This window comes from Lichenostomus cassidix, chromosome 27, assembly GCF_008360975.1.
Source record: "Lichenostomus cassidix isolate B80296 chromosome 27, HeHo_3.0, whole genome shotgun sequence".
Lineage (NCBI taxonomy): Eukaryota > Metazoa > Chordata > Aves > Passeriformes > Meliphagidae > Lichenostomus > Lichenostomus cassidix.
Window position 1 is genome coordinate 2,284,468 of NC_139507.1, and position 23,429 is coordinate 2,307,896.

The 23,429-nt window shown below is 46.1% G+C and overlaps 4 protein-coding genes across 6 annotated transcripts; 1 reads left to right on the forward strand and 3 right to left on the reverse strand.

The window, feature by feature from the left end:
* The first annotated feature begins 326 nt into the window (after positions 1 to 326).
* LOC146426514 (olfactory receptor 10A7-like) lies at positions 327 to 3,619 on the forward strand. 3 transcript variants are annotated; one of them, XM_085039844.1, is made up of 3 exons: positions 327 to 665; positions 1,597 to 1,768; positions 2,587 to 3,619. In XM_085039844.1, the coding sequence occupies exon 3, from the start codon at positions 2,587 to 2,589 to the stop codon at positions 3,535 to 3,537; it is 951 nt and encodes a 316-aa protein (XP_084895970.1). In that variant the 5' UTR covers positions 327 to 665; positions 1,597 to 1,768; the 3' UTR covers positions 3,538 to 3,619. The 3 variants fall into 3 exon arrangements, with proteins under 3 accessions (XP_084895970.1, XP_084895968.1, XP_084895969.1); XM_085039842.1 differs by having other exon boundaries at positions 1,597 to 1,701; XM_085039843.1 differs by lacking the exon at positions 327 to 665 and having other exon boundaries at positions 1,596 to 1,701.
* A 1,953-nt stretch (positions 3,620 to 5,572) lies between these two features.
* On the reverse strand, positions 5,573 to 10,969 carry LOC146426515 (olfactory receptor 4D2-like). Its single transcript, XM_085039841.1, has 3 exons — positions 10,190 to 10,969; positions 6,916 to 7,954; positions 5,573 to 6,166 (listed from the first exon to the last, which is right to left on the reverse strand). Exon 2 carries the CDS (start codon positions 7,943 to 7,945, stop codon positions 6,953 to 6,955), a length of 993 nt encoding a protein of 330 aa, XP_084895967.1. The 5' UTR covers positions 7,946 to 7,954; positions 10,190 to 10,969; the 3' UTR covers positions 5,573 to 6,166; positions 6,916 to 6,952.
* A 2,784-nt stretch (positions 10,970 to 13,753) lies between these two features.
* SDR39U1 (short chain dehydrogenase/reductase family 39U member 1) lies at positions 13,754 to 18,920 on the reverse strand. The gene is made up of 6 exons (XM_085083691.1): positions 18,858 to 18,920; positions 18,380 to 18,486; positions 17,965 to 18,047; positions 17,273 to 17,394; positions 16,082 to 16,225; positions 13,754 to 15,864 (listed from the first exon to the last, which is right to left on the reverse strand). Exons 1-6 carry the CDS (start codon positions 18,886 to 18,888, stop codon positions 15,449 to 15,451), a joined length of 903 nt encoding a protein of 300 aa, XP_084939817.1. The 5' UTR covers positions 18,889 to 18,920; the 3' UTR covers positions 13,754 to 15,448.
* A 1,334-nt stretch (positions 18,921 to 20,254) lies between these two features.
* On the reverse strand, positions 20,255 to 21,266 carry LOC146426517 (olfactory receptor OR9H1-like). Its single transcript, XM_085083309.1, has one exon. The coding sequence runs from the start codon at positions 21,182 to 21,184 to the stop codon at positions 20,255 to 20,257; it is 930 nt and encodes a 309-aa protein (XP_084939435.1). The 5' UTR covers positions 21,185 to 21,266.
* Between the last annotated feature and the right edge of the window lie 2,163 nt (positions 21,267 to 23,429).

The window sequence follows — 23,429 nt, forward strand, 5'->3', positions numbered from 1 at the left end:
AGCAGCTGCTGCAATATGCAGAGTTCATAGCCTCAGACATGTCAGGTATCTCAGCCTGTGTCTGAAAAGTCCCTCTGGTCCCACTTTACGCCCAAAGGAGGGAAAGCTGCCATTCAGAACAGGATTTCACATGCTGTTATAAGGATGGAATTGTTTGCTACATCCCCTTGCCCACAGAGGGAGCACAGTTCTGAACAACCATCCCTGACATTGCTGAAATCAGGTGGAATCAATCCCACCCGTAGGGGAATTAGGGATTTCAAGAGACTCTACTTAAGCCTGGAGTAAGCCAGGAGTCAGAAGCAGCTCAGCTGTTCCCTTCTTGGGCAAAAAATAGAGATGCAGTGAGGTCTCTACCTTTTCAGTTGCTGCCAATTCGACTGAGTTGAAACAAATCTAACAAATTCCTTTTCTTCTTCTCTGTCTTTGGCAAAGACAAGTCTTTGGCTGACTTTCTATGGTATATGCCATATGCTAATATCAACAGGCTATTCAAGCTGTGACAGAAGATCATCTGCATTTAAAATATAATTTTTTAATCTGCAATGTAGGCTGGCAGTAGGAATCATCAGCCCAACACCAAGAATGCAAGAAAACAAGGGAAATACTTCTATCAAAATCTGAATGACCCATTTTGGAGGCACTGGATGGCAGAACTGCTGGAGGTAGGACATTTTACTTCGAATTTTCTATTGTGAATGTATAAAGAAAGTCCAAGGAAGAACTAAAGCCAAAACTTATTTAAAGAGCATCAGAGTCACTACACACAAATTGCATAAAATGAAGGTTGTTTGTAAGAGGTGTTCTGAATTAGGGAATAAATGACTGTCAGTAAAACAACGACTGCTGTGAGTGTTGTTGATTTTAATAAAGATAAATGATCAAAGCAATAGTGTAAAAATTTTACATGGGTTTGGAGAGCAGAACTAGGTAGTTTCCACTTCAGCTACATGGATCTAACAAGTTAAGAAAAGCAGTGTGAATGTGTGCTGCTAGAGACTGCAGGGATGTCATTGAATGTCATTCTCTATCTGTCATGCATAGGCTATATTGAGATATCACTCAAAAAACCTGTTCTTTCATTCCTATGCTAATGGGAACAGTCAAACCCAGAAAGATCCCTTTTAAATACATCAGACCATCAAATGTCTGAGAATATTAGGAGTTTCTTTATGGTGCTTGTGTGTTAAAGTCTTCTGTGGCTCCAGAATCCACAGCTTGCACCTTTGTGTTCATGTCAAACCCACAGACAGAAATGTCCTGTGTGAGTTACAGCCTGGAAGGGAAACCAGACAGAGTCAGTCTGAGCAGTGACAGTCGTGGCAGAGTTGTGTGAACTGCTCTGGCTTCGGTGGTTTGTCCTTCTCTACGTGCCAGGTCTCTATGTATTCCATGTGTGAACAATGTAAAAGGTGTTCCCCCCCTCTGTCCCCACCGATGGATACATTTCTGATGCCAAAATGCATTTTGTGCCTTGAGATTTGCTAGTGTAGGGCAGTGGTTGGTGTCTCCTTTGGTAAGAGATGAGGAATCTGAAGACACAGAATTAACAGCCCTTTTCCCCTCTGTGACAGGCTGATCTCTTCTCTCTTTCAGAGCACCAGTTTCCCATCCTGAGCAGGAAGATCACACAGAGCTGCCTCAGCTGCTCCAGCCCTGCAGGAACATCCCATTGGCATCACACACAGCAGCACTCCTGGGGTAATGGGATTCCTGAAGCAGATGGGATTGAGCTTCACCCTCTACACTTCCTTGTCCTTCTCTATGGGTATCTCTACCTCAAATTATTCCTTCTTGCTTTGCCTGTCTACAGACAGAATTTTGGGTTGTTTTGCTTTGGTGCTGCTTTCTTTGGTCTGTGGCTGTTTTGGTGGAGAGGAGTTGGCTTGGGTCTTCCCTTCCCAGCTTCTGCTTGCTCCATTTGGAAGTGCTTTCCCCAAAGCTGGGCTCTTTGAGGTGTTTCTGCCCCACTGACAGCTAGGGATTGATGTGAATATGAGCCAAAGCCTCCCACAGCCTGAACTTCCCTGCTTTCAGCTGAAGTTGAGTTGCTCTGAAGGTAACTGCAGATGTCCTGGAGGAAAGCTGTCTGCCCTGTCAGTGCACTCAGCAGGAAAAACAGAGTGCAAGGAGCAATGCCCACTGCTCCCTAGGGTACCAAAAGGGTTTTTTCTTTCTTTGGTCTGTGGGTGTTTCAGCTGTGATCTGGGTGTTCCCCTCACTGCAGAAAGTGCCTGTGGGACCTGCTGGCAGCACAGAGCTGACATCTGGGGGAGGGAATATTCTCAGCAATGAACCCTGCAGCCATGATGGAGCCAACCCTTAAATTAAATGCCAGCTCCTCTTAGCTGAAGGCTTGGTCACTGTCTCAAACAATGGCACTCAGAGGGCACTGACACCATGCATTTCCAGCACACACAGCCATTGCCTTCTCAACTTGCTCAGCTCAACCTGCTCTAGTCACACCCTTTGATCCAGCAGCTCTGCAGGCATTCCCAAGAGACTCCTTGTTTGATTCCTGGCTGAAGCATGTGGTTTTGGTGCAACAGCTATGGCTCTGACAGTCTGTCCATTTGATTCCTCCAGATGGGGCCAGCAGAGGAAGGAGATGCAGGAAACCACACTCTGCTGACTGAATTTGTCCTCTCTGGATTGTCCAGCCGCCCAGAACTTCAGCTCCTGCTGTTCTTCACCATCTGCTCAGTGTACAGCATGACTCTCATTGGGAACCTCCTCATCTGCATGGTCACAGTGCACCCCACCCTCCACATGCCCATGTACTTCTTCCTCCGGGTTCTGTCCTTCCTGGATATTTCCACAGCATCAGTCGTTGTCCCCAAGATGCTGGTGAACCTCCTGTCAGAGGACAGGAGCATCTCCTACCCAGGCTGTGTCACTCAGCTCTACTGTGTGGTTTTCCTAGCAACCACGGAGTGGTACCTGCTGGCAGCCATGGCCTATGATCGCTATGTGGCCATCTGCAGCCCCCTGAGATATGCTGTCACCATCACCAGCAGGCTTTGCCTCTCCTTGGTGCTGCTGTGCTGCTGCAGTGGCACTGCTGTGGCCGTGGTGCAGACAGCCTGGGTGTTTGCTTTGTCCTTTTGTGGGCCCAGGAGGATTAACTACTTCTTCTGTGACATTCCCCCTCTCATCACCCTGTCCTGCTCTGACACCTCCATGTATGAAAAGCAGATCATTTCAGCCACTGTGTTTGTCATCTTCACTCCATTCTGCCTCATCCTGCTGTCCTATGCCTGCATCATCTCCAGCATCCTGAGGATTTCCTCTGCAGAGAGCAGACACAAGACCTTCTCCACCTGCTCCTCACACCTCACTGTTGTGACACTGTACTGTGCCAGTGGCACTTTGATTTACTTGCAGCCAAAATCCAGTTATTCACAAGACACTAAGAAAATCCTTGCTCTCATATACACAACTGTAATTCCCACATTGAACCCCCTGATTTACAGCCTGAGGAATAAAGAAGTGAAAGAAGTACTAATCAGGATGATGGCTGTGTTGGTGAAGAAATAAAGATTTTCTTGTCCATGAATGTGTGGATTAAAAACCTTATTTACATTTTCGGTGGGTTTTAAGGGTTTACTAGCTCAGTGGACACTGCAGGCACAAAAATCTATTTCGCACTTTATTCTTTATTCTCTATTATTTGCTTCGGAAGCAAATTATTTATAATCCCTATCTCAATTTCTTGCTTAGGAGTCCAAATGTCTGTACACAGACATTTCTTCTAAAACAGAGCATCTGAAACAAACCCCACTTCCCATGTCTAATTTAGGTATCCAGGTTGGAACTTCTCACTTGCATTGCAGTTCACCTCACCCTTTCACTGAAGAAATACTCTTTTACAGTGAATTTTTCAGGCTAAGCATACACTAAGTGGTAGGGACTAGGTGTTTTGCTTTGCCTTTTCTTTCCCCCTTGTTATATGTTTTCCATTCCTTCCAGCAGAAAAGAGGTTCTCTGAATGAAAGTGATAAGGAAATTAGTTCACTTCTTTCAGAGACTCATGTTTTTCATTTGAGGCATGGGGAATGTAAAGGAAAGGAAGATTAACTAATGCTCATTCCTTATTTCCAGCAAGAACTCAGCATTTCATACAATGCAGTGCCCACACACTCCAAACACTGTGCAGTCTGAGTCATGGGGTGAGAGTGTTCAGCATGTCTCAACTTGAGAAATTCATCAAGCATGAAGAGTTTCAAGAGGATTAATAATTTTGATCTGTAAGGGCACACAGAGATAAGGGCTGCTACAAGCCAGGAGTATTTATCTGGGAGAAGGGAGGAAAACAGCATTAGCTTCCTCTAACAGAGAAGGAAAAATTGAATCACAGAGTGGTTTGGATTGGAAGGGACTTTAAATATCGTCTCATTCCAGCCCTCTGCCGTACACAGGGACACCTTCCAATAGACCAAGCTCTTCAAAGCTCCATTCAACTGAAACAAGTTTCCTGCATGGCCAAGGAAAACTTCTGGGTCTATGTGAAAATGTGACATCCCTCTGTATGTGCCAGTGCACCTGGAGTGGAAAATCTGGTCAGCAAACTTTGGTTATATGAAGAAAGTAACTTTTCCCCACTACAGACCTGTGTCTCATCCATGGAAAGTTTGTCCAAGGACCTCCAGCAATTTAAGTGAGTGTCCTGCCAGTGTAGAACAGAGTCTTTGCTATCAGGGGTGCATTTGATCTCCTTCAGGAGGCTCCAAGGGAGGTCAAGCCCTGAGCCTTGGCTTGGCCTTGAACTCCTCAGCCAACCCAGGAGTGCCTCAGTGAGTGTGTGGGGTTTGGACCTTGCAATGAGCACATGAACAGCAGGTGGCTTTTCTGAGTCTCATTTATCAAAGAATAAAGGTACAAGGAGCCTCAGGCACACCTTTCCCCTGGCATGTAACCTGACCAACAGCCTTATTCCCTAAATCTGGCAGCCTAAGCGAGGCTTCTCTGAGCTTTCCCTGCTGGGCAGTGTGGGGGCATGGCAGTGACCTCCCCTTGGGCTGGGACAGCTCTCAAGGTTGCTCCTTTGGGCAGAGACAAATTTCTGCTAATGACATGTCAGCCAATCCCAGGGCACTATTTTAAAATCCTGTTCTGGTCATACATTATCACAACCAGCAGCCCCAGAGGCAAGGAGCAGCAGGTCACCCAGCCATGCTGCTGGGAGAGGGGCAGGACTTCCATGTCAGGTGAGACATGTGAGTGTGGGGTGGGATTTCCACTGCCAGGAGGTGTCCTGGCACCTGTCACTTCTCATCCTGGGCAAACTGTGCATTTTGCTTAACCATGCAGAGAGGATAAGTTGCACTGAATTATCTCTGTCTTAAAGGAAGCCTCAGAAACACTAGAAAACAGCTAAACGAGCCATTGGACATGTGGTGTTGGTGCAGTACTTCATTCTTCACTCTAGAACCACAAAATGAAATTTTAGCATTGTTGGAATGTGCTGCTTCTTTAATTTAGTTTACGATATTAAAAGTCAGTGTTGAGTTTAATTTTTTATTAACAACACAAGGGGCTTATTAATATACATGTGTATTTATAGTCAAGGAAGGAAGAAAGGAAGGAATTGTTATATTTATTGAATTATCAAATTTACATTATACATGATCTGGAGAATTCCAAATGATGGCTTTCCATCCTGTGCATTCCCAGATGAGAATGTCTCTGGAACATGGGAAGTCAGAGGCTGTGGGTTCATCTGTTTAATAGAAGCAAAGATTTCCCTAAAAAACAGTAGGTTGCAATGTACCTCTACAGGTCACATAGCTCAGGAATGATATGAGTTACAATAAAGAATAAATACAATAAATAATTATAAATAAATTCATGCACCTTAGAGCTTAGAGCACCTACTCCACAGGCCTTGGGGCCCTTGTTAGCCTACCATGGGAAGCATACAAGACACTTTTTTGCATTTGAGACCCAAAAGACTGTGCTAATTCTGAGTTTGAGGTCATTTGTTGGATGGCTTGAGGTTCAGCAGCACTTTCTGTGGCAGATGTAGGAATCTGTAAGTTTTCTCCTCCACACAATATCCTCCATAAAGCAATGTCAGCTATTCCTGCAGGCAGAATCTTCTCTTCTCTGCATCCATCCTGTTCCCCCAGGTCTCTGCCAGGTGGCCCAGCTTTGGGCATGACATTTCCTAAAAATAAGATTTTAGATCTGTAAGGATCTACAAATAAATTTCAATGGAAACAATATGGGAGCTCTGCCTCCTCACTTTCCCCATTTGCCCTTCTATAGCATAGTGTGCAGAATGCCTGTTCTGTGTGGAAGAGCCTGAATTTGTAGGAGACCATGATTGTGTGAGGATTGCTGGGTTGAAACTGGAGTATGGGGCAGAGCAAAGAGGAGAGGAATGGTGAGGTGAGAGAACCTCCAGCCCTGAAGCAGCCTTGAGTGATCCAATCATGGGGAGACAATCCACATTGTGTAATGTTCATCAGGATGCTTCATTCCAGGAGTGATCCTAAAAGCTACACAGTCCATCTAAACTGAGGGCAAGAGAGGGAAAGGAAGTGCAATAAACCTACAGCTACTCTAACAATAGTGCATATACCCTTTGTAACTGTGTGGTAAGCAGACACAAAAATCAAGTTTACCTGACTGGTTTTCAGATGTGCTAGCCTAGAAATAAAAATGCACTAGACTGCTGAAGTGAGACATTCTGGAGAGGAAAGCTGAGCTGTGATTTTCACCCTTGCATGCTCAGTACCCAGAGTGTGACATGGTGATGTCTGTTCAGGTGATTTATTATAACTCTTATCAGGCCCTAGACATTACACCATACTGCACACTCCATGGAGGGTGAGAAAACATGGGACTGACCTTCCTAAACTGATGGGAGGTGAATGTTGTCTCCATATCACATCTAGAAAATTGCTCACTTACTGAAGGAGCAGGAATATCAGTGGTGAACACAGTTTTCTCATGGAAGCACCAGATTTGATGCCTTTGGATCTGCTGCTATTCCTCCTGCTTTCTGTATTCCTACTGCCAGAGATATTTTCCCCAGTGTTCTCCTGATGGCCTTTTTCATCTCAGTGTTTCTCAAGGTGTAGATCATGGGGTTTAGCATTGGAGTGACCACAGTAAAAACAACAGAGACCACCTTGTCCCCAGGGTATTTCTTATAGGGCTGGGCATAGGTGAAGATGCAGGGGATGAAGATTAAGCTCACAACAGTGATTTGTGTTCCACACGTGGACAGAGCTTTTTGTTTCCCTTCTGTGATGAATGTCCTTATCTTGAGCAAGATGACAATGTAAGAAATAATCAAGATTACAAAAATGCTAATGAGAATCACTCCACTGTTAAACACCATCTGTAGCTCAGCCTTGCGAGTGTCAGTGCAGGCTAGTTTGATGACTTGAGGGACATCACAGTAGAAATTGTCCAGCACATTTGGGCCACAGAATGGAAGCTGGAGAAGCAAAGCAGTTTGTATAATGGAATGAAGAAACCCAGCAAGCCATGCAGTTGCCACCAGCCCTGTGCACATCTTCCAGCTCATGATGGAGAGGTAGCGCAGAGGCTCACAAATGGCCACATAGCGATCAATCGTCATCCCCACCAGCAGAAAAGCCATGGCACCTGCAATGAAATGGAAGAAAAACATCTGGAGGAAACACTCATTGAATGAGATCACTGAGTGCTGGGTGAGGAGGCCAGAGAGCAGTTTGGGGGTGTTGACTGAGGAATCGCTGATGTCCAGGAAAGCCAGGTTGGCCAGGAGGAAATACATGGGGGTGTGGAGCTGTTGATCTGCAGCCACAGTTGCAATGATGGTGAAGTTCATCAGCCAGGTTGTGACATAGATGAGAAAGAAGATCACATAGAGACAATACTGCAGCTTGTGACTCTGTGTCAGGCCCAGCAGGACAAATTCTGTCACAGTGGTGGTGATGTTGTTTAATTCCATTCTTTATCCCTGCACCAACAAGAACAATGAGTATAAATGTGTGTTGGACTATGGAATTATTAAAACATAGAATCATGGAATAATTTATGTTGGGAGAGATTTCTGGAAGTCATCAAGTCTCACAAACTCTGTGGACTGTTCAGGTATATGACCAACCTTACAGGAAAAAAAAAAACCAAACAAAAAAATTCCCTTACATTTAGTGAGAATTTAGGATGTTCCAATTAGTGTCTGTTGCCTTTCATCTTATTTTTGTGTCTGTATATTTTTGGTGTCCTGCACAACTCCTATCACTACATACCTTCATATAAAGTCCCTCTCTATTTCTCTTGTAGGCCTCTTTCTGGTACTGGAAAGCTGCTGACAGGTTTTCCCAGAGCTTTCTCTTCTCTCCATACACTAAATAACCCCAGCTCTCCCAGCCTATTCTAGCCTCCTGACCATCTCTGTGGCCCTCCTCAGCTCAGGAGGTCCATTTCTGCAGGTCCATGTGTTTTTTTTTGCTTGGGGCCCCAGAGCTGAACACCATTCTCCAGCTGGGCACTCAGGAGAGTGGAGCATATGGATAGAATTATCTCCCTTAACTTACTGGCCATGCTGCTTTTGTTATAGCCCAGGATATGATTGGCCTTCTGGGCTGTGAGTGGACATTGACAGGATAGATTCTGTTTTTTTATCTACAAAATACTCGCAAGTCCTCCTCTGCAGGGCTGCTCTCAATCCATCCATTGCCCAGCTTTGGGATTGCTCTCACCCACATGCAGGATGCTGTATTTGGCCTCACTGAACTTTCTCAGGTCTGCCCCATCCCACTGCTCTCCTGTTAAGATGCCCCTGAATGGCATTGTCTCCCTCTAGGACACCAACCACACCACTCAGCTGGTAAAGCAGCACCTCTGCCTGGAGTGAACCTCACCTACAGCAAGTACTTGCAAGTTAGCCTGAGCTGAAGCTTATCCATGCAGCTGCAGGGCTTCTCTGTGTAAGTATAGGCAAAAGAGTCACCCACACATCACCTGCTTTCCCTCATCCTCCACTGCCATCATTTTGGCTGGCTGGACATGGATGTCCACATCAGGCTGGGTGATCTGTGCACTGAAAAATAAGTAATGACAAGGGAAGAGGCTGTCTAGGCTCCCATCAGAGTTAAGAAGTCGGAGTTAAGGAGAGGGAATGTGATCACCCTAAAGGTGACATCACTGTGGTCAGGAAACTCCTCCTTAGGCTCCATGGACAGCTCAGTATCAACCCCAAATTCTTTCCAAGTTCTGGTCTTTCCTTATGTTAGATTATTGCAAAGATCTCTGCATTACAGTCCTTTTTCAAACTTCTTTGCAGTCAGATAAATGGCATGAGTTAAAATCACAAGAGACAGTGTTTCAAGTTTTAGAAAAATAGTACATTTTTTCTAATATATAGTATATGTATTAAAATAGATAAAATTTATATATACATATAGACACATATATGTATATATGTGGATATATATATATATATATATATATATATATATATATATATATAGTTGTGATACCCAGTGAATTTGGAGTCACAGTGAGGAATTTCTAAGAGAAGATGATGGCTGCTCACCTGCACCCCCAGACCAAGATGACTGAGCCATTTCCCTGATGGGAAGTTACTATGTCTATTTGCCTCCTGAAACAAAAATCTAAAATTCCTTACAAAAAAAGTCATATGCAGAATAAACCATAACTTTTTAATTTTCGCCTATAAACTTTTTAAGTATTCCTAAAATGGAATTTCAGAGAACTGTAGAAACCAGAACTTTCTCCACATTTCCAGTGCCTTTGCTGAATACTCTGCAGGGATTCTGTAATTTTTTTCCCCATCACAGTTAGTTCCTTAGTGTCAGTGAATAATTCCATTTAAAATCCTTATAAAACATAATTCTATTTTCTGCTTGAAAATTGCAGATTTGTTCCACAGGTCCAAAAAAGAAAGCCAATTTTGGTATGAAATCACGTTTTCTAACAATCCATAGTTAATACTATACATTCTTTGTTCTCATTTCCTGTTAAAAAACAGCATTTTCACAGAAGCTTGGGGGGGAGAAAAAGCAATTTGCTTTCAACTCTAATCCAACCTTTCTCTTTTGCCTCAGTAATGTCCCTAACATAAAACTAAGACTGAGCTCCAGCAAAAACCTGAAATACAGATGTCATTCTCAAGTTACAAGACAATACAGCATGGCTTTACTCAGTGGAACAGGAGATGCAAACTTACCTCCAACAGAAGAGTCCAACAACCTTCCCTTCCAGGAGTCCTGATGCCTTTGTTAAGGGAAATGATGGGATTCAAGAAGAAAGCAAAATCTCCAATCACCTTGCACTTCTGGGCATTCAAAAACAACAATAATATAATGAGCAAAACTAGATTTTGTCACCGTGGGGCTAATTAAAAAGTTCTTGGAGTGCTTCACGTCATGTGGATCAGGACCACGTGCAGAGGCAGGAACCTTGTGATAACTGGAGCAGAACTAAGATGGGAATTTTCTGTGTAGGAAATAGAACTGAGGCTGCTTATGTTGTAAGCAGAGCACAGCCCTTTGGCTTCAGGCAGGTAGTATTTATTTAAGTTTTAACTAGTTTGCTTACTCTGTAGTCAGCAAAGAGAAGCAGACAACACTGATGGGCTGCTCACCTGAGATGAACCCCCTTTTGTGAGGTGTCTGTCCCACTTCAGGAGCACCTGAAGGGTTTCTGCACTCTAGAATGTCCCAGATGACTGCAGGGACTGCCAGACATGGCATGGGAGCATCCACAGACATAGCTGGGGCAGCAGCTGGTGGCCAAATCTGCATCCCACAACACCAGGAAGGCAGGAGCTGTTGTACAAACCCACGAGGGATGGACAGGGGAATGGGCCGTGGGATGTTGACAGAGGTATAAAAGGGGATGGTTGGGTACAGTTGTGGGTAAAATGGCTTTGGGACAGCAAAGGAGAACAATAAATACCTATCCACACTAACCTTCCCTATACACCCAGGAACCATGAAGGCAAGGCAGATTAACATGTTAGCTAGGATGAAAAATCACTGTCCTGAAAAATCATAATAATAGCCTTGTTAGGTTTTATCCTAACAAAAAATCCTTTTGATTTGTCATACAAGAAACCCTTTGAAGAATTGGACCTTAAAAAGGAAGCAATTGCACTGAATTACAATAATCCTTGTCAGTAGCTTTCCTTTCCCTCCCTTGTGCCCAAGTACTGCTAATTTCAGTTATGAGGGATGTGTACACCTCTGTCCCTGTGTTTTTGAGAACATGTGTGTGTTCTCCAATGCCTGTAGGTCTGCAGGTCTGCAGGAGGAGGGTGTGGGATTTGGGAGGTACATGCTTGCCTGGGATTTCAGCTTCGGATTTACAGTTTTTTAATCTGTGAGAAAGGACAGGATAATCACCATATGCCTTAAAATCTCAGAAAATTGTCCCAGTCAAGTCTGAGCCATGGTTCAGTGGAAATTAAGAGGTACAAGCTTTAATTAGGAAAAGAGTGTCTCACAATTTGTGAAAGATTGTGTAAAGCAGACTAACAATACAAATGGTGCAGAACTATGATTGGTACAAGACCTCAGAATTAAGCTTTGCTGTGTTTAATACTGTGTTGCAACTTAGCAGTCAGCCCAGAGCTAACCCCAAAGCAAGGCATCAGTGCAGATCTCTCTGCTCTGCCAGAATGAGACCAAAACTCCAGGATCAATCCAGTCACAGATGTCACCTCCCAGTGCCTGGAGAGATGTGGCTGTCACAGCCAGACATTGGACTTGCCTGTACAAAGTGATATCCTCACAGAGGTGCTAGTGATCCTCAGTGCCTCTGTGGGTTCCTATTGCCTCTGATGGGGACCAGGGACTGCAGCCCTTGACACACACAACACCTTCAGTGCCCAGAGGGGTCACTGCCCCCATGGGTACAGCCCAGAAGGCCCTTTGGGGCCTCAGAGGAGTGAAGAGTGCAACCTCTGTCAGAGTCCCAACAGCAGGGAGGTGCCAGGGGATGTCTGCTTATTTGGGGACATCTGGGCAAAGGAGCCATAAAAGGCACAGAGATAAACGAGACATGTGATGAGAACAAACCTGATCAGTCACCCAAAGGGGTAAGGATGTGTGAGGCTGAGAACATTTATTTACACAGTAGGGAAGTAATGGGAGACACAGTCATAAAACCTGACCAGTTAGCATTAACAAGGCAAACAACAGGAACAACTGGCATCACTCACACCAGCTGGTGAGCTCTCCAGAACCTATAGGCAGCCAGGACTTTGCAACTGATAAGGATGCAAACCTGAGGGTCCAGGATGTTGGATGAAGACAGTGGGATGTCAGTTGTTGAGGGACTATGCAGGGACAGGGAGCAGCCAAGAGGGACTTAGAAAGCAAAGGGTTTTAAGAGGCTGCTTGGGTGTAAACCTGGGCCAGTCAGTGCTGGTCTGGCTGAGCTCTACACTTCACCACCACAGCCTGTCCTGGGTTACTTAATCTTTCAATAACTCTCTCTGTGCAAACCTCACAGGGTCCTATCTGTGTGCTGCACGGACCAAGTGCCAGCTTCCAGGGAGCCAGAGAGTGTGGACTTGGGGTCAGCAACTGAAGTGAGGCAGGGGGATAGGGAGAGCAGAGACCCAGCCTGTGGTAGCAGCTCCTGAAGCCAGTGAGAACTCACCCTACAGCCACTGTGGCAGCAATACTTTGTGTCCACAAGGATGGCTGCTGGGGGGCAAACACGAGCAAAGGGAGTGAGGAGCTCCATGCCAGCAGCTGGAGTAGGACAGCTGCTCACGTGTGATTCTGTGATTCTGGAGGAGGCAACTGTCTGTACATCCCACACAGCAGGTGTGCATGTGTGTATCCACCAGCTGGCAAGCAGGAGACACCAGCTCTGGGCAGGTTATCAGGAGGGCAAGAGATCCATGCTGGTACCAGAGGTACCTGCAAATGTTGTGTGCCTTTGGGATGAGCGCCTGAGAGCTGCATTTTGGTGTGCTAAGCTGGAGCAGGTGGCACGTAGGGGACCTGTGGGATGTCCATGTTGGAGTGCTGGGTGTACAGGGAGGTCACAGCAGTGCTCAAAGGATTCCTGAGTGTGCATGCTTGTGAACCCTGAGGGTGTCTGAGTGTGCCAGCCCCACAGTGAGCTGCATGCATGCTGCTCGTGTGTCACTCATGTCCCACATGGGTGTTCTGCTGACAGCAACATCTTGGCTGGGGCATTTTAACAGCCATGTCAGTGTCATTTGTGTGCCATTTGTCCACGTCTGTGTGTGACAGCAGCTCAGCATCAGGGCTGGCTGAACCTGCAAATAGGAAAAGAACAGCTTGTCCTCAGCTTGCACAGAAACCCTGGGTGCCAACCCCAGGCTGGGCTGTCAGTGGCAGACAGGAAGGTCCTGCTGAAGGCAGCAGCTGCTCTTTCTTCACATGACTTAACAAAAGCACTCACCTCTAAAGGAACACAGACCCCTGTCCCGAGGCAGAGGGGCACAGCAGTTGGCTCAGATACACCTGCAGAAACCTCTGCCAGCCCTGAGCACTGGCATGGCAGCATTCAGGTAACATAATGCCTGTATTCAAGATCAATCTTGCAACCTGGGGACCAGGGCTTCCTTAGGGTCATCAAAACTAGACACATCCAATCTAGATTTCAGACTGCTGTCACCCAAACATGCATCTTTTCTGGTTCTACAGCAGAGAAAGGGGCATGGGGTATGTGTGAATTTATCAGGATGGAAAGTCTTAATAGCACTCGACAGTGCTCCCAGACCCCATATACAGATTTACATGACAGCAGCTCATTTAAACCTGTGATATATTTAAACCAAACACCATGCAGTGGCAACATTTCAAAAATCCTGAGTTCCACATCCAGACAGGGAGTCCAAGGCCTGGGAACTCTTCTTAGTGGCAATCTTCTGTGGGATACAACACCTCTTTCAGAAGAGCTGAAGGTGACAATTCTTCTCCAGCCATACTTGTTTTCATTTCCAGTCACAACCCAAAGCCATGGCAATCACCACGGTACATACAGGCATAGAAACAACCAACTGGGCTGGCTAACCACCTTGGCTGACAGAAGGATGCTGCAGGCCACATCTGGGCAAGCTGACTGAAGCCTGAAGCTCTAAAAACTCAGCTGAAGTAACTAAAGCAGCACTGCTGATTGTCCCCATTGTCCTGGCCCACAAGGAACTGGGTCTGTATCTCACAATAGGTCAGTCCCCTCTCACAGGGACTGTGAATGGTTTGAAATTAAGTAGTTTTCTGACTACAACATGGCATAAACCAGAAATATGTGGACTGCTGTTCTGGATGGTTTCTAATTTCAAGAGCAGGTCTTTTTATCTGCCTGAAGTGCCTTTTAATAGAATTTGCTAGCCCCAAGTTACATCACACTAATATTTCTATGTTAAGTACTGCTACAATAAACATTATTGCTCTGTGGAGTTCACAGCCTGCAACCCAGTTTAGGATGTGCAAGTGTGTCAAAGGAAGCATATGGATACATTTCCTGCCCTGTGAGATGATGAAATTGCAGTCTTTTCTACGAGGGAAGAGGTAATGCTTCCCAAGGCAGACAGACAGCTTGGATACTCTCAGATCCCAGTCAGGGGGAACACCCTGAACACAAATACCACCTCCTGGGATGAATAAAAGAAAACCACCCTGGCCTGAGGTAAGTACAGTGAAGGCAATAGCTGAAATGCTCCTTTAGACTAAAGCAGTGACCTTCCTGCCTCACAATGATGCACCACCCAGTCTTCCTCAGCACAAGCTTAGATGTAATAGGCACTTAGCCAAGGCAAAGCAGTCCAGGGGCCACAGTCTGATTGTCACCCTTTTCCTTACAGGCTGGCAAAGCAGTTCTCCTTCATCCCTGCCACAGAAAAAGGGGTTTGGAACCCTGGAAGGGTGTAACTCGTTGGACTAGACTCAGCTGAAGGTACTGACACATCAACTTGGTACCAGCCACAAGAAAAGTGATGGCAGTCTCCAAGCAATCTGTATTCAGCACCCTTTGCACTCCCCTAGAGATGGATCTTCTCCCACAACCACTGAGACTGAGAAAGAGACTTAGGCTCTTCTGCTTTGCCTGTGTCATCATGGGGAAAAACAGGAAAGGCAACTTCCAGTTCCATGGAAGAATTACAGCAGCATTATAACCTGTTTCCTGCTGCCACCTATCTCCGAGACCTTACATCCCCCAGCTGCTTTGCCAGCAGCACACACACACCATGGAAAAGGGAAGATGGGCAATTCCACAGTCACAATTCTGTGAGGGGCTTGTGCCCTTCCCCAGCTGCAGGTAATGTTGAGATTCAGAGGGCAGTGAGAGGGGTGATTCCTAAACTGGGGATGCACACAGGGAAAAGATTGCTCCCCCTGTCTGTATGGGGATGGGGAAGTGTCAGAGGCAGGGCTCCCCTGTTTCATGGCAAGGCATGAGAGCTCACAAAAACAGGGCCCAGCCCAGCCCAACTGGGGAGGCCTTAAGCCACAATGTCCTTCAGAGCTCCAGCCAGGTCAGGGAAGATGAAGTGGTAGCCACTCTCCAGGGTGCGTTTTGGCAGCACCCTCTGTCCCTCCAGCAGCATGACTGCCCGCTCTGCCCCAAAAACAGCCCGCACTGCCCAGGCAGGCATTGGCAGCAGGGCTGGCCGACCCAGGGCTGCAGCCAGCTCCTGAGCAAAGGTGCCATTGGAGGTGGCAGCAGAGGATGGGGCTACACCATTGAGGATGCCTTGCACAGACTCTTTCTCCAGGGCATGGCACACAATCCCAGACAGGTCCCGAATGTGGATCCATGGGAAGGGCTGCAGTCCAGAGCCCACGGGGCCTCCAAGGCCCAGACGGAAAGGCAGCAGCATCTGAGCAATGGCACCACCACCTCGACCCAGCACCACACCTGTGGGGAGAACAGAGTGAGACCAGGTGCCCCTGCCCAAAGGGAAAAAGCCCCCTTCACACCCAGACCCACAGCAGGAGAATCCTTGGAGGGCTGGACTGGAACAGGACTCCAACAAGGAGAGACAAAAGAGCTGATGTCCTTTACCCACCTCTTCCCACTCTTGTCCCAGCAGTAAATCAGAGTCACCCTTAACAGGTATGATGCCCCATCTCACCTGATCTCACCACAACTCCACGAGTTGGGCTCCCAGGGATGAGAGCTGCAGCTTCCCAGGAGCTCACCAAGCGTGAGAAGAAGTCAAAATCCCCTCCTGGACTGTCTTCAGTATACTCAGCTGTGGGGCTGGGTGGGTAATAACCTGCAAGTAACAGCAGAAAGGGGGTCAGGGTTGAATGATGACACCAAGCCCCCCCTTCCCCATCAGACATCTCCTCTGCCTCCCAGAACTCCTGTGAGGAAAGGCTGAGAGAACTGGGATTGTTCAGCTTGGAAAAGGCTGACTGCAACCTTCCAGTACCTGAAGAGAGCCTACCAGAAAGCTGGAGAGAGGCTATTTACAAGGGCCTGGAGTGCCAGGACAGGGGGGAATTGCTTCAAATTGAAAGTAAGTTCAGATTGGCTATTAGGAAGAAAATCTGCCCTGTGAGGGTGGGGAGGCCCTGGCACAGGTTGCCCAGAGAAGCTGTGGCTGCCCCTGGATCCCTGGAAGTGTCCAAGGCCAGGTTGGACAGGGCTTGGAGCAACATGGGATAGTGGAAGGCATCTCTGCTCATGGCAGGGGGTGAAACTGGATGGTTTTAAAGGTCCCTTCCAAACCAAACCATTCTGGGATTCCAGGAGTTCAATCACTCCACCAGGGACATCCTCATATGAACAGGACAAGGTCTCTCTGGGGGCAATGCTGACAAGTTTTTGAACTACCAATGTGCTCTGCAAGTTCAGCAGGATGCACTAACACTCAGGCAGCCCCACAACCCAAACAGGTCTGCAAGCAGCACACTAAGCTAGCTAGAAGGCGCCTGCTTTAATATTGGGTATCACAGAGGATAAAACATGGCAGCTTTAAAGCGTGCAGCAAGCAGAAATGCAAAGCTGGAGATAATGCAGAGGGCTTCAGCTAAGGCCTCACTTAGACAAACTGGTTCTACAGGATGCCTAAAGGCTTTCACAGAAAAACACAGAAAAGCTTCTGTCCTAATGACACCAAGCGAAAGCATAGGAACCTAAATTCCTCTCCAGCAGTACTAAAAAGCTTATCAAGGCTTGCCTAAACACAGTGACATTGATGGCAATAAAGCTGACACTTCAAGGCAAGACATGTGCTCCTGTGGAACTGTGTTTCTGTCTGCAGGCCAAACCTCTCCAGGTCAGCATGGCTGAAGTCCTGGCCAGGCCCAAGCAATACCTACGCCAGTGACGAGGACCCAAGCTCGGGGTGGCTGCTCAGCAGCAGCAATGGCTTTGGCCAAGGTCTTCGTGGTCTCCACCCGGCTGCGGATGACTTCCTGGCAGAAGGCATCACCCCATCTGGAAAGGAAAAAACAGGGATTGTACACTTCACAAGGATATCCCAGGAAACACTACCACCAAGGGGGACCCCAGCCAACTCCTGCTCACAAGAACAGCAGAGGTCACAGGAACTCCCCCCAGCCCAGAGCAAAGGGAGGACATGTCATCTTACAACAGAAATGCAGGGGAGCTTTGGACTTCACTTCCCTAAAAAGATTGTGGGGCTTGGACTGCCTCAGGACAAAGTCAGCAAAGGAGCTAGATAACAAAGCTGGTGTTCCTCTGAGAAGTCAAACTTCGGTTCTGGTTTTGCGTTATCAAATGTAGGCACCCAACATTCTTTTGGAAATGTGGAACTAATTTTTCTGGTCTCCAGGTGTAGGTCCAGAAGGGAACCTTTCTTCCAAAGGTCTCTCAGACCTACCAGGCCCACTAAAATGTTTTGGATACTTGAGGACACAAATATCAACAGTTTGTTAATTCAAGAGCTTCCTGGTCATGTTGTTTCCTCCCTTTCTGCATTCTCTGACACCACAGGACTATCTCACCTTCACCTTTTCCCAACAGCACTACGGGAGATCAAGTTACCTGCGGAGAGGGTTGAGGACATTTTCACCAGCCAAGTTGACCACAGCATCGCACTGGGGCAGTCCAGAGCGGGACAACTCTTCCTAGGCAGGAGTAACAGAGACATCACACATCAAGCCTCCCCTCTGCTCAAGCTTTCCCTACAAATAAGCAGGGCAGGCTCCCAAAAACTCCAGCCAGTTTCTTCCTGACATTTCCAGAGCACAAGCACCAATGGAGAAGGTTTAGCTCCCTGAAGCTACAGCAGTACCCATTCCAATGACTGTGACCCATGGAACACCCATCAGCCCAAAAGTACATCCCCAGGAGCCAGAGTTCCCACGGCAGAGCCCCTCTGTGCCACGGAAAGCCAAGGCACGCAGGTTTGTTTCTGAGCCCTGTCAGTTCCCGGGTTGTGACCGCTCCCATCTCATACCCAGCTGATCCGATCCTTGCCGCCTTGCCGGGACACATGGGTCACTTGGTGCCCTCGGCTCCGCAGCAACTGCGTCAGGGCTGTGCCCACGAAGCCTGTCCCACCACCTAGGAGAGACAGACAGCCCGTCAGGCTCTGCCCCGGGCCGCCCCTCACCGGTGCCCGCAGGGGATGCACCACCGCAGCTCCGCCGGGCCCCGGCCCGCGCACCGGGGGGAAGAAGCGGCCTGGCTCCAACCCAGCGGGCAGCACCCGCAATCCAGGAGCGCCTCCCCCAAAGCCCCGTCCCGCTCACCGAGCCCCGCACCCTCACGGCCCCGCACCCTCACGGCCCCGCTTCCTCACAACTCCGCACTCCCACCCCACGGCCCCGCACCCTCACAACCCCGCACCCCCACGGCCCCGCACCCTCACAACTCCGCACCCTCACAACTCCGCACCCTCACGGCCCCGCTCGCCCCCTCCCTCACTCACTCACCCACCACCACCCGCATTGCGGAGCCGCGCATGCGCTGAGCAGAGCCCGCCGAGCAGAGCCCACCGCGCATGCGCCCCGCGCCGCGCACGGCGCCCTCCAGCGGGCGGGAGGCCCTTAAAGGGCTAGCGCACCTCAGCGCCGCGCAGGGCTTGGCAATGGGCGGGCGAACCGGGCCGGGGAGCGCGGGGGGACACGGAGAACGGCACGGCGCCCAGACACGGGGAACAGCCCAGGGTTGAGGGGAAGACTCGGGGAACAGCCCGGGGCCAACGGGGAGCACACAGGGACCGAGGGGGAGACACGGGGAAGGGCCCGGGGCTGAGGGGCTGCGCTGGGCACAGCGCTGAGCGGAGCAGCAGCGGGGAGACAGCAACTCGAGGAGCTCGTCAGGTGGATTTATCGCTTCGTTAAAAGAGCAGAAATGTGTGCCCAGAGAAGCTGTGGCTACCCCTGGATCCCTGGCAGTGTCCAAGGCCAGGTTGGGCAGGGCTTCAAACATCCCTGTATGATCGAGTGTGTTTTCAGCACAAATCCAGAATGTGACTGCAGAGGAGCTATTTTGAGGAAAACTAACTCTGTCCTAGAGAAAAATGACCTTCTGCCTTGGAGCAGAAGTTACAAGTGGTGCACAGACATGTTTGTATGAACAAAAATCAGTTTCCACCTGCTCTAGCCATCCTCAGCACTCTGGACCTGGAATGTTTGCCATGGAGAAGTGTACAGTGCTCGTGGCTACCTCATCTCCAGCTGCCCTGGAACAGCCAAAACCCCGCGGATTTCCACATCCATCAAGATTCAAGGATTAGTCTGCATTTACACAAGACACATCATCCATACCGAGTGTATTAGGAGTCATAGACAAATAAATCAGTTCACTCTTGTTTGATTTAGTTTAGCTGTGGATGTGTAGAGTGAGAATGCCTCCACCTGAACTGGCTGTGCTCCAATGCACAGAAATAAGGTACTGCCAGAGTCTGTTGTGTGCTATTTTAGGTGTTCAGTACACTTAAATACACTTCAAATTGTCTGATCCAATAGTATTAATTATGGATAAATTTTAATTCATATATTTAAATTTTATGGATAAATTTATGGATAAATTTAAAATGCTGGTATCTTTTGAATGCCTGTGAGGTCTCTAAATTACAATTCAGATGGATTTTAAATGCCTAAATATGGTTAAACTAAACCTCGCTTTTATCTGCGATTCTCATGGATTTTTTAATATTTCCTGCTTTTACTGACCATGTAGAAACACAGAAGACTCTTGACCATGTAGAAACACAAAACACTCTTAGATACTCTCTTGAAACATCCTGATGTCCTTTATTTTACATTCTAACCATCTGTCCATACCAACTTGGATACTGTGTTCATTCTCAACTTCAATAAAGGTGCTAAAGAAACCCTTTCCTTTTTAACTGTTTTTTCAGAGACCCTTTTACCTCCTTGTTTCGGAGGGTGTAAATGAAAGGGTTGAGCATGGGAATAACCACAGTGTAGAAGATGGAGATGGTGTTGCTTTTGCTGGGTGAAGATGTGGCTCCAGGTTGGGCATACATGAAGAAAACTGTCCCAAAGAACAAGCAGATTGTCACCATGTGAGAAGAGCAGGTGGAGAAGGCCTTGTGTCTGCTTTCAGCTGAAGGCATTTGGACAATTGTGATGATTATGTAACCATAGGAGATAAAAACCACCAAGGCAGTGCCCACGATTATTGATCCACACACGGCCAGCATTACAAGCTCATTGACAAACGTGTCGGAACAGGAGGCATGAATCACTGCAGCAACATCACAGAAAAAGTGGTTTATTTCTTTGAGCCCACAGAAGGACAGACTGAAGGTAAAGCCTGTCTGGATGGTGCAGTTGATGCAGCCTGAGAGATAAGAGCCCACCACCATGAGAACACAACGTCTTTTGTTCATGATGACCTGATAGAGCAGTGGATTGCAGATGGCCGTGAAGCGATCATAAGCCATCACAGCGAGAAAGAAAGCTTCTGTTGTACCAAAGAGAGAGAAGAAGAACATTTGTGAAGCACAGCCAGAGTAGGAAATGTTTCTTCTGTCCAGTAAGAATGCCAGTGTTGCCCTGGGAGTGATGACAGAGGAATAACAGATGTCCAAGGTGGACAAATTCTCTAGGAAAAAGTACATTGGAGTGTGCAGCTTGGAGTCCATTCGAATGGTGAGGATCATGCAGAGATTTCCCACCACAGTGACAATGTACATTGTGCAGAAGAGAACAGAGAGCAAGAGTTGTGATCCTGGCTGGGATTTGAACCCAACCAAAGTGAACTCAGTTATGCTGGTGTGGTTTTCCATGTTTTCTTTCAGGTGATGTTCCAAAAGGAAATTGGGATGCAGTAGATTTCAGACAGTTTGCCTGGAGAAGCATTTATAGAAGAATAAGACAAACAATGAGATATAGGAAACATAGGAAATATAAAAAATAGAGAGACAGATTGAAAGAGTAGAAAATTCATTGATGTAATATTATCTTCAGTGTAAAGAAACATTCTGTATGCAGCTTATCCAACCTATTTTAATTTAATAAACTTTACAATCAACTAGAAACAGACATTTCATTTTACAGTTAAAGAGCCATTTAAGATTTAACTGGTCAGAAAAAAATCTCATACTAAGATTGCAACTAACCCACAAAAGACTGCTCTCCCCTAGAAAAAAGAACAAGTGAATATGCTTCTTCAGATGATGCAAAACAATTAAAATATATATATGAGCCAAGAGATGTATTTAAATAATGTGGATAATTGTTAAAAAAACCCCACAAGTCTGTTATTTAAAAAACACCTTTTTATGTGAGAAGCTGAGCTTTTTCCTTTATAAAAGTAGTTGAAACAAAATCTTCAAATGTTGCAGTTTCTGAAGTTAAGTTTTCTCAAATGTTAATTCATGTAATATGTTAAAAATCGACTCATTGACAGAATGCTTCAAGTAATTCCTTTCTAATTTTATTTAGTAATTCTATTTTCATAAGCTAGTTGTCCTTTCACCTAGGCTTGAGTATATTCTGTGGCTTGATGCCTACATTAGAACTCACAGTTTGGATGCCTTTAAATTCCGTGGACAGAAATAAACACTCCAGCTTTAGAATATTTACCATAGAATATATTAATTGTGTTTCAAAATTTTCTGGTTTTCTCCATTGATCTAAAGGGAAGTCCAGCTCAGGCACAGACAGCTATCCTGTATGTAAAAAGATATATGTAGATCTATAAAGCTGAGTGCTAGAAATACAGTTACCAGTATTTTGTTTGGTTTGCTGTCATTTCCATTAGTCAATTTTTGTTAACCAACTTGTAACTAACCTTTTCAAAGCACTGAAATAATTTTTAACACATTACTTCAGCTATCCCTCCATGGTCCTGGAAATGTAGCCTCAGCTCTAGGTACCCTCAGAAGCTCTATTTAATCCTTTGTTCTTATTTACCCACGAGTCTTAGAAAAGGGAAATAAATCTGGAGAAAGAATTTCTCTTTGCATAACCTTGCTCATAAATATTTTGGCTAGTTTTCCTGGGGATTTTTGTGTACAGAGAAGTCAAGTTCAGGTAGTCAAGGTCAAGTATCCAGTCAAAGCCTATTCAAACTTGTTGTCTGTAGTTTTCACAATTCCTAAATTGGGAAATTCTTCCCCTGTTGTTGTAAGAGAGAAACAGATACATCCCCACTGTGATTCTTCTAGTCTCACCATACCTGCCCAAAACAGGAGAAAAACAGTCCCTTAGAAGTATCTGTCTTTGTTAGAAAAGGAATAAAGCTAGCCAGAAAAGAATAAGAAAAAAGAGATACTTTTGTCCACAACAACATAAAAGAAAATGTTAAAATTGAGTGTCACTATGGTCAGCCATTTAACAGATGTGTGGTCTTGGCTTACCTAATTGACCTTATTTTTAAATTCTTATTTTTATTCTGGTTTTACATGTAACTGTCAAGGATTTAAATGTAATAAATGTAAACTTATTAAATAATTTAATAATAATCAAACATATTGTCCATTGAAGGATATCCTACATCCTATCAAAAATTGTTTAGTTGAAATAACAGTTATTACTGCTTTAAGTAAATGGCTTTTTAAAGAGGCTAACAAAAACCTCAGCTAAGAATGAAGCTGCTGGAGATACTTTTTTAGCCAGTGAGAGGGAAAGATTTTTGATTCACCTGAGAAGAAGTCACTGGAACTATCTGTCTCTTGGTTGATCAAACAGAAAGTCTAGAGTGTAGACAAATTAAATATTGGCTTCCTGTTAATGTACTTAATTTCCAGAAGAGCTAACTGAATTCATAAGTCCTGATTACTACATGCTATGTAATGAAAAAAGGAGAAAACAACAATTTTTAGTCCAGTTCTGTCACTCCATTTAACAAAGCAAAGCTCAGACTTCACACCCCACAATACACATACCTTTTAATAATATGGTGATTAAAGCCAGGTTTGGTTTTTTAGAATTCAGGTTTCTTGAGCATATTGCCAAAAAGTACTGAACATTTTTTTCTACTCACCTGATTTTTCAGTAGTCTCTTGGTAGTCAATACATCTCTGGCCT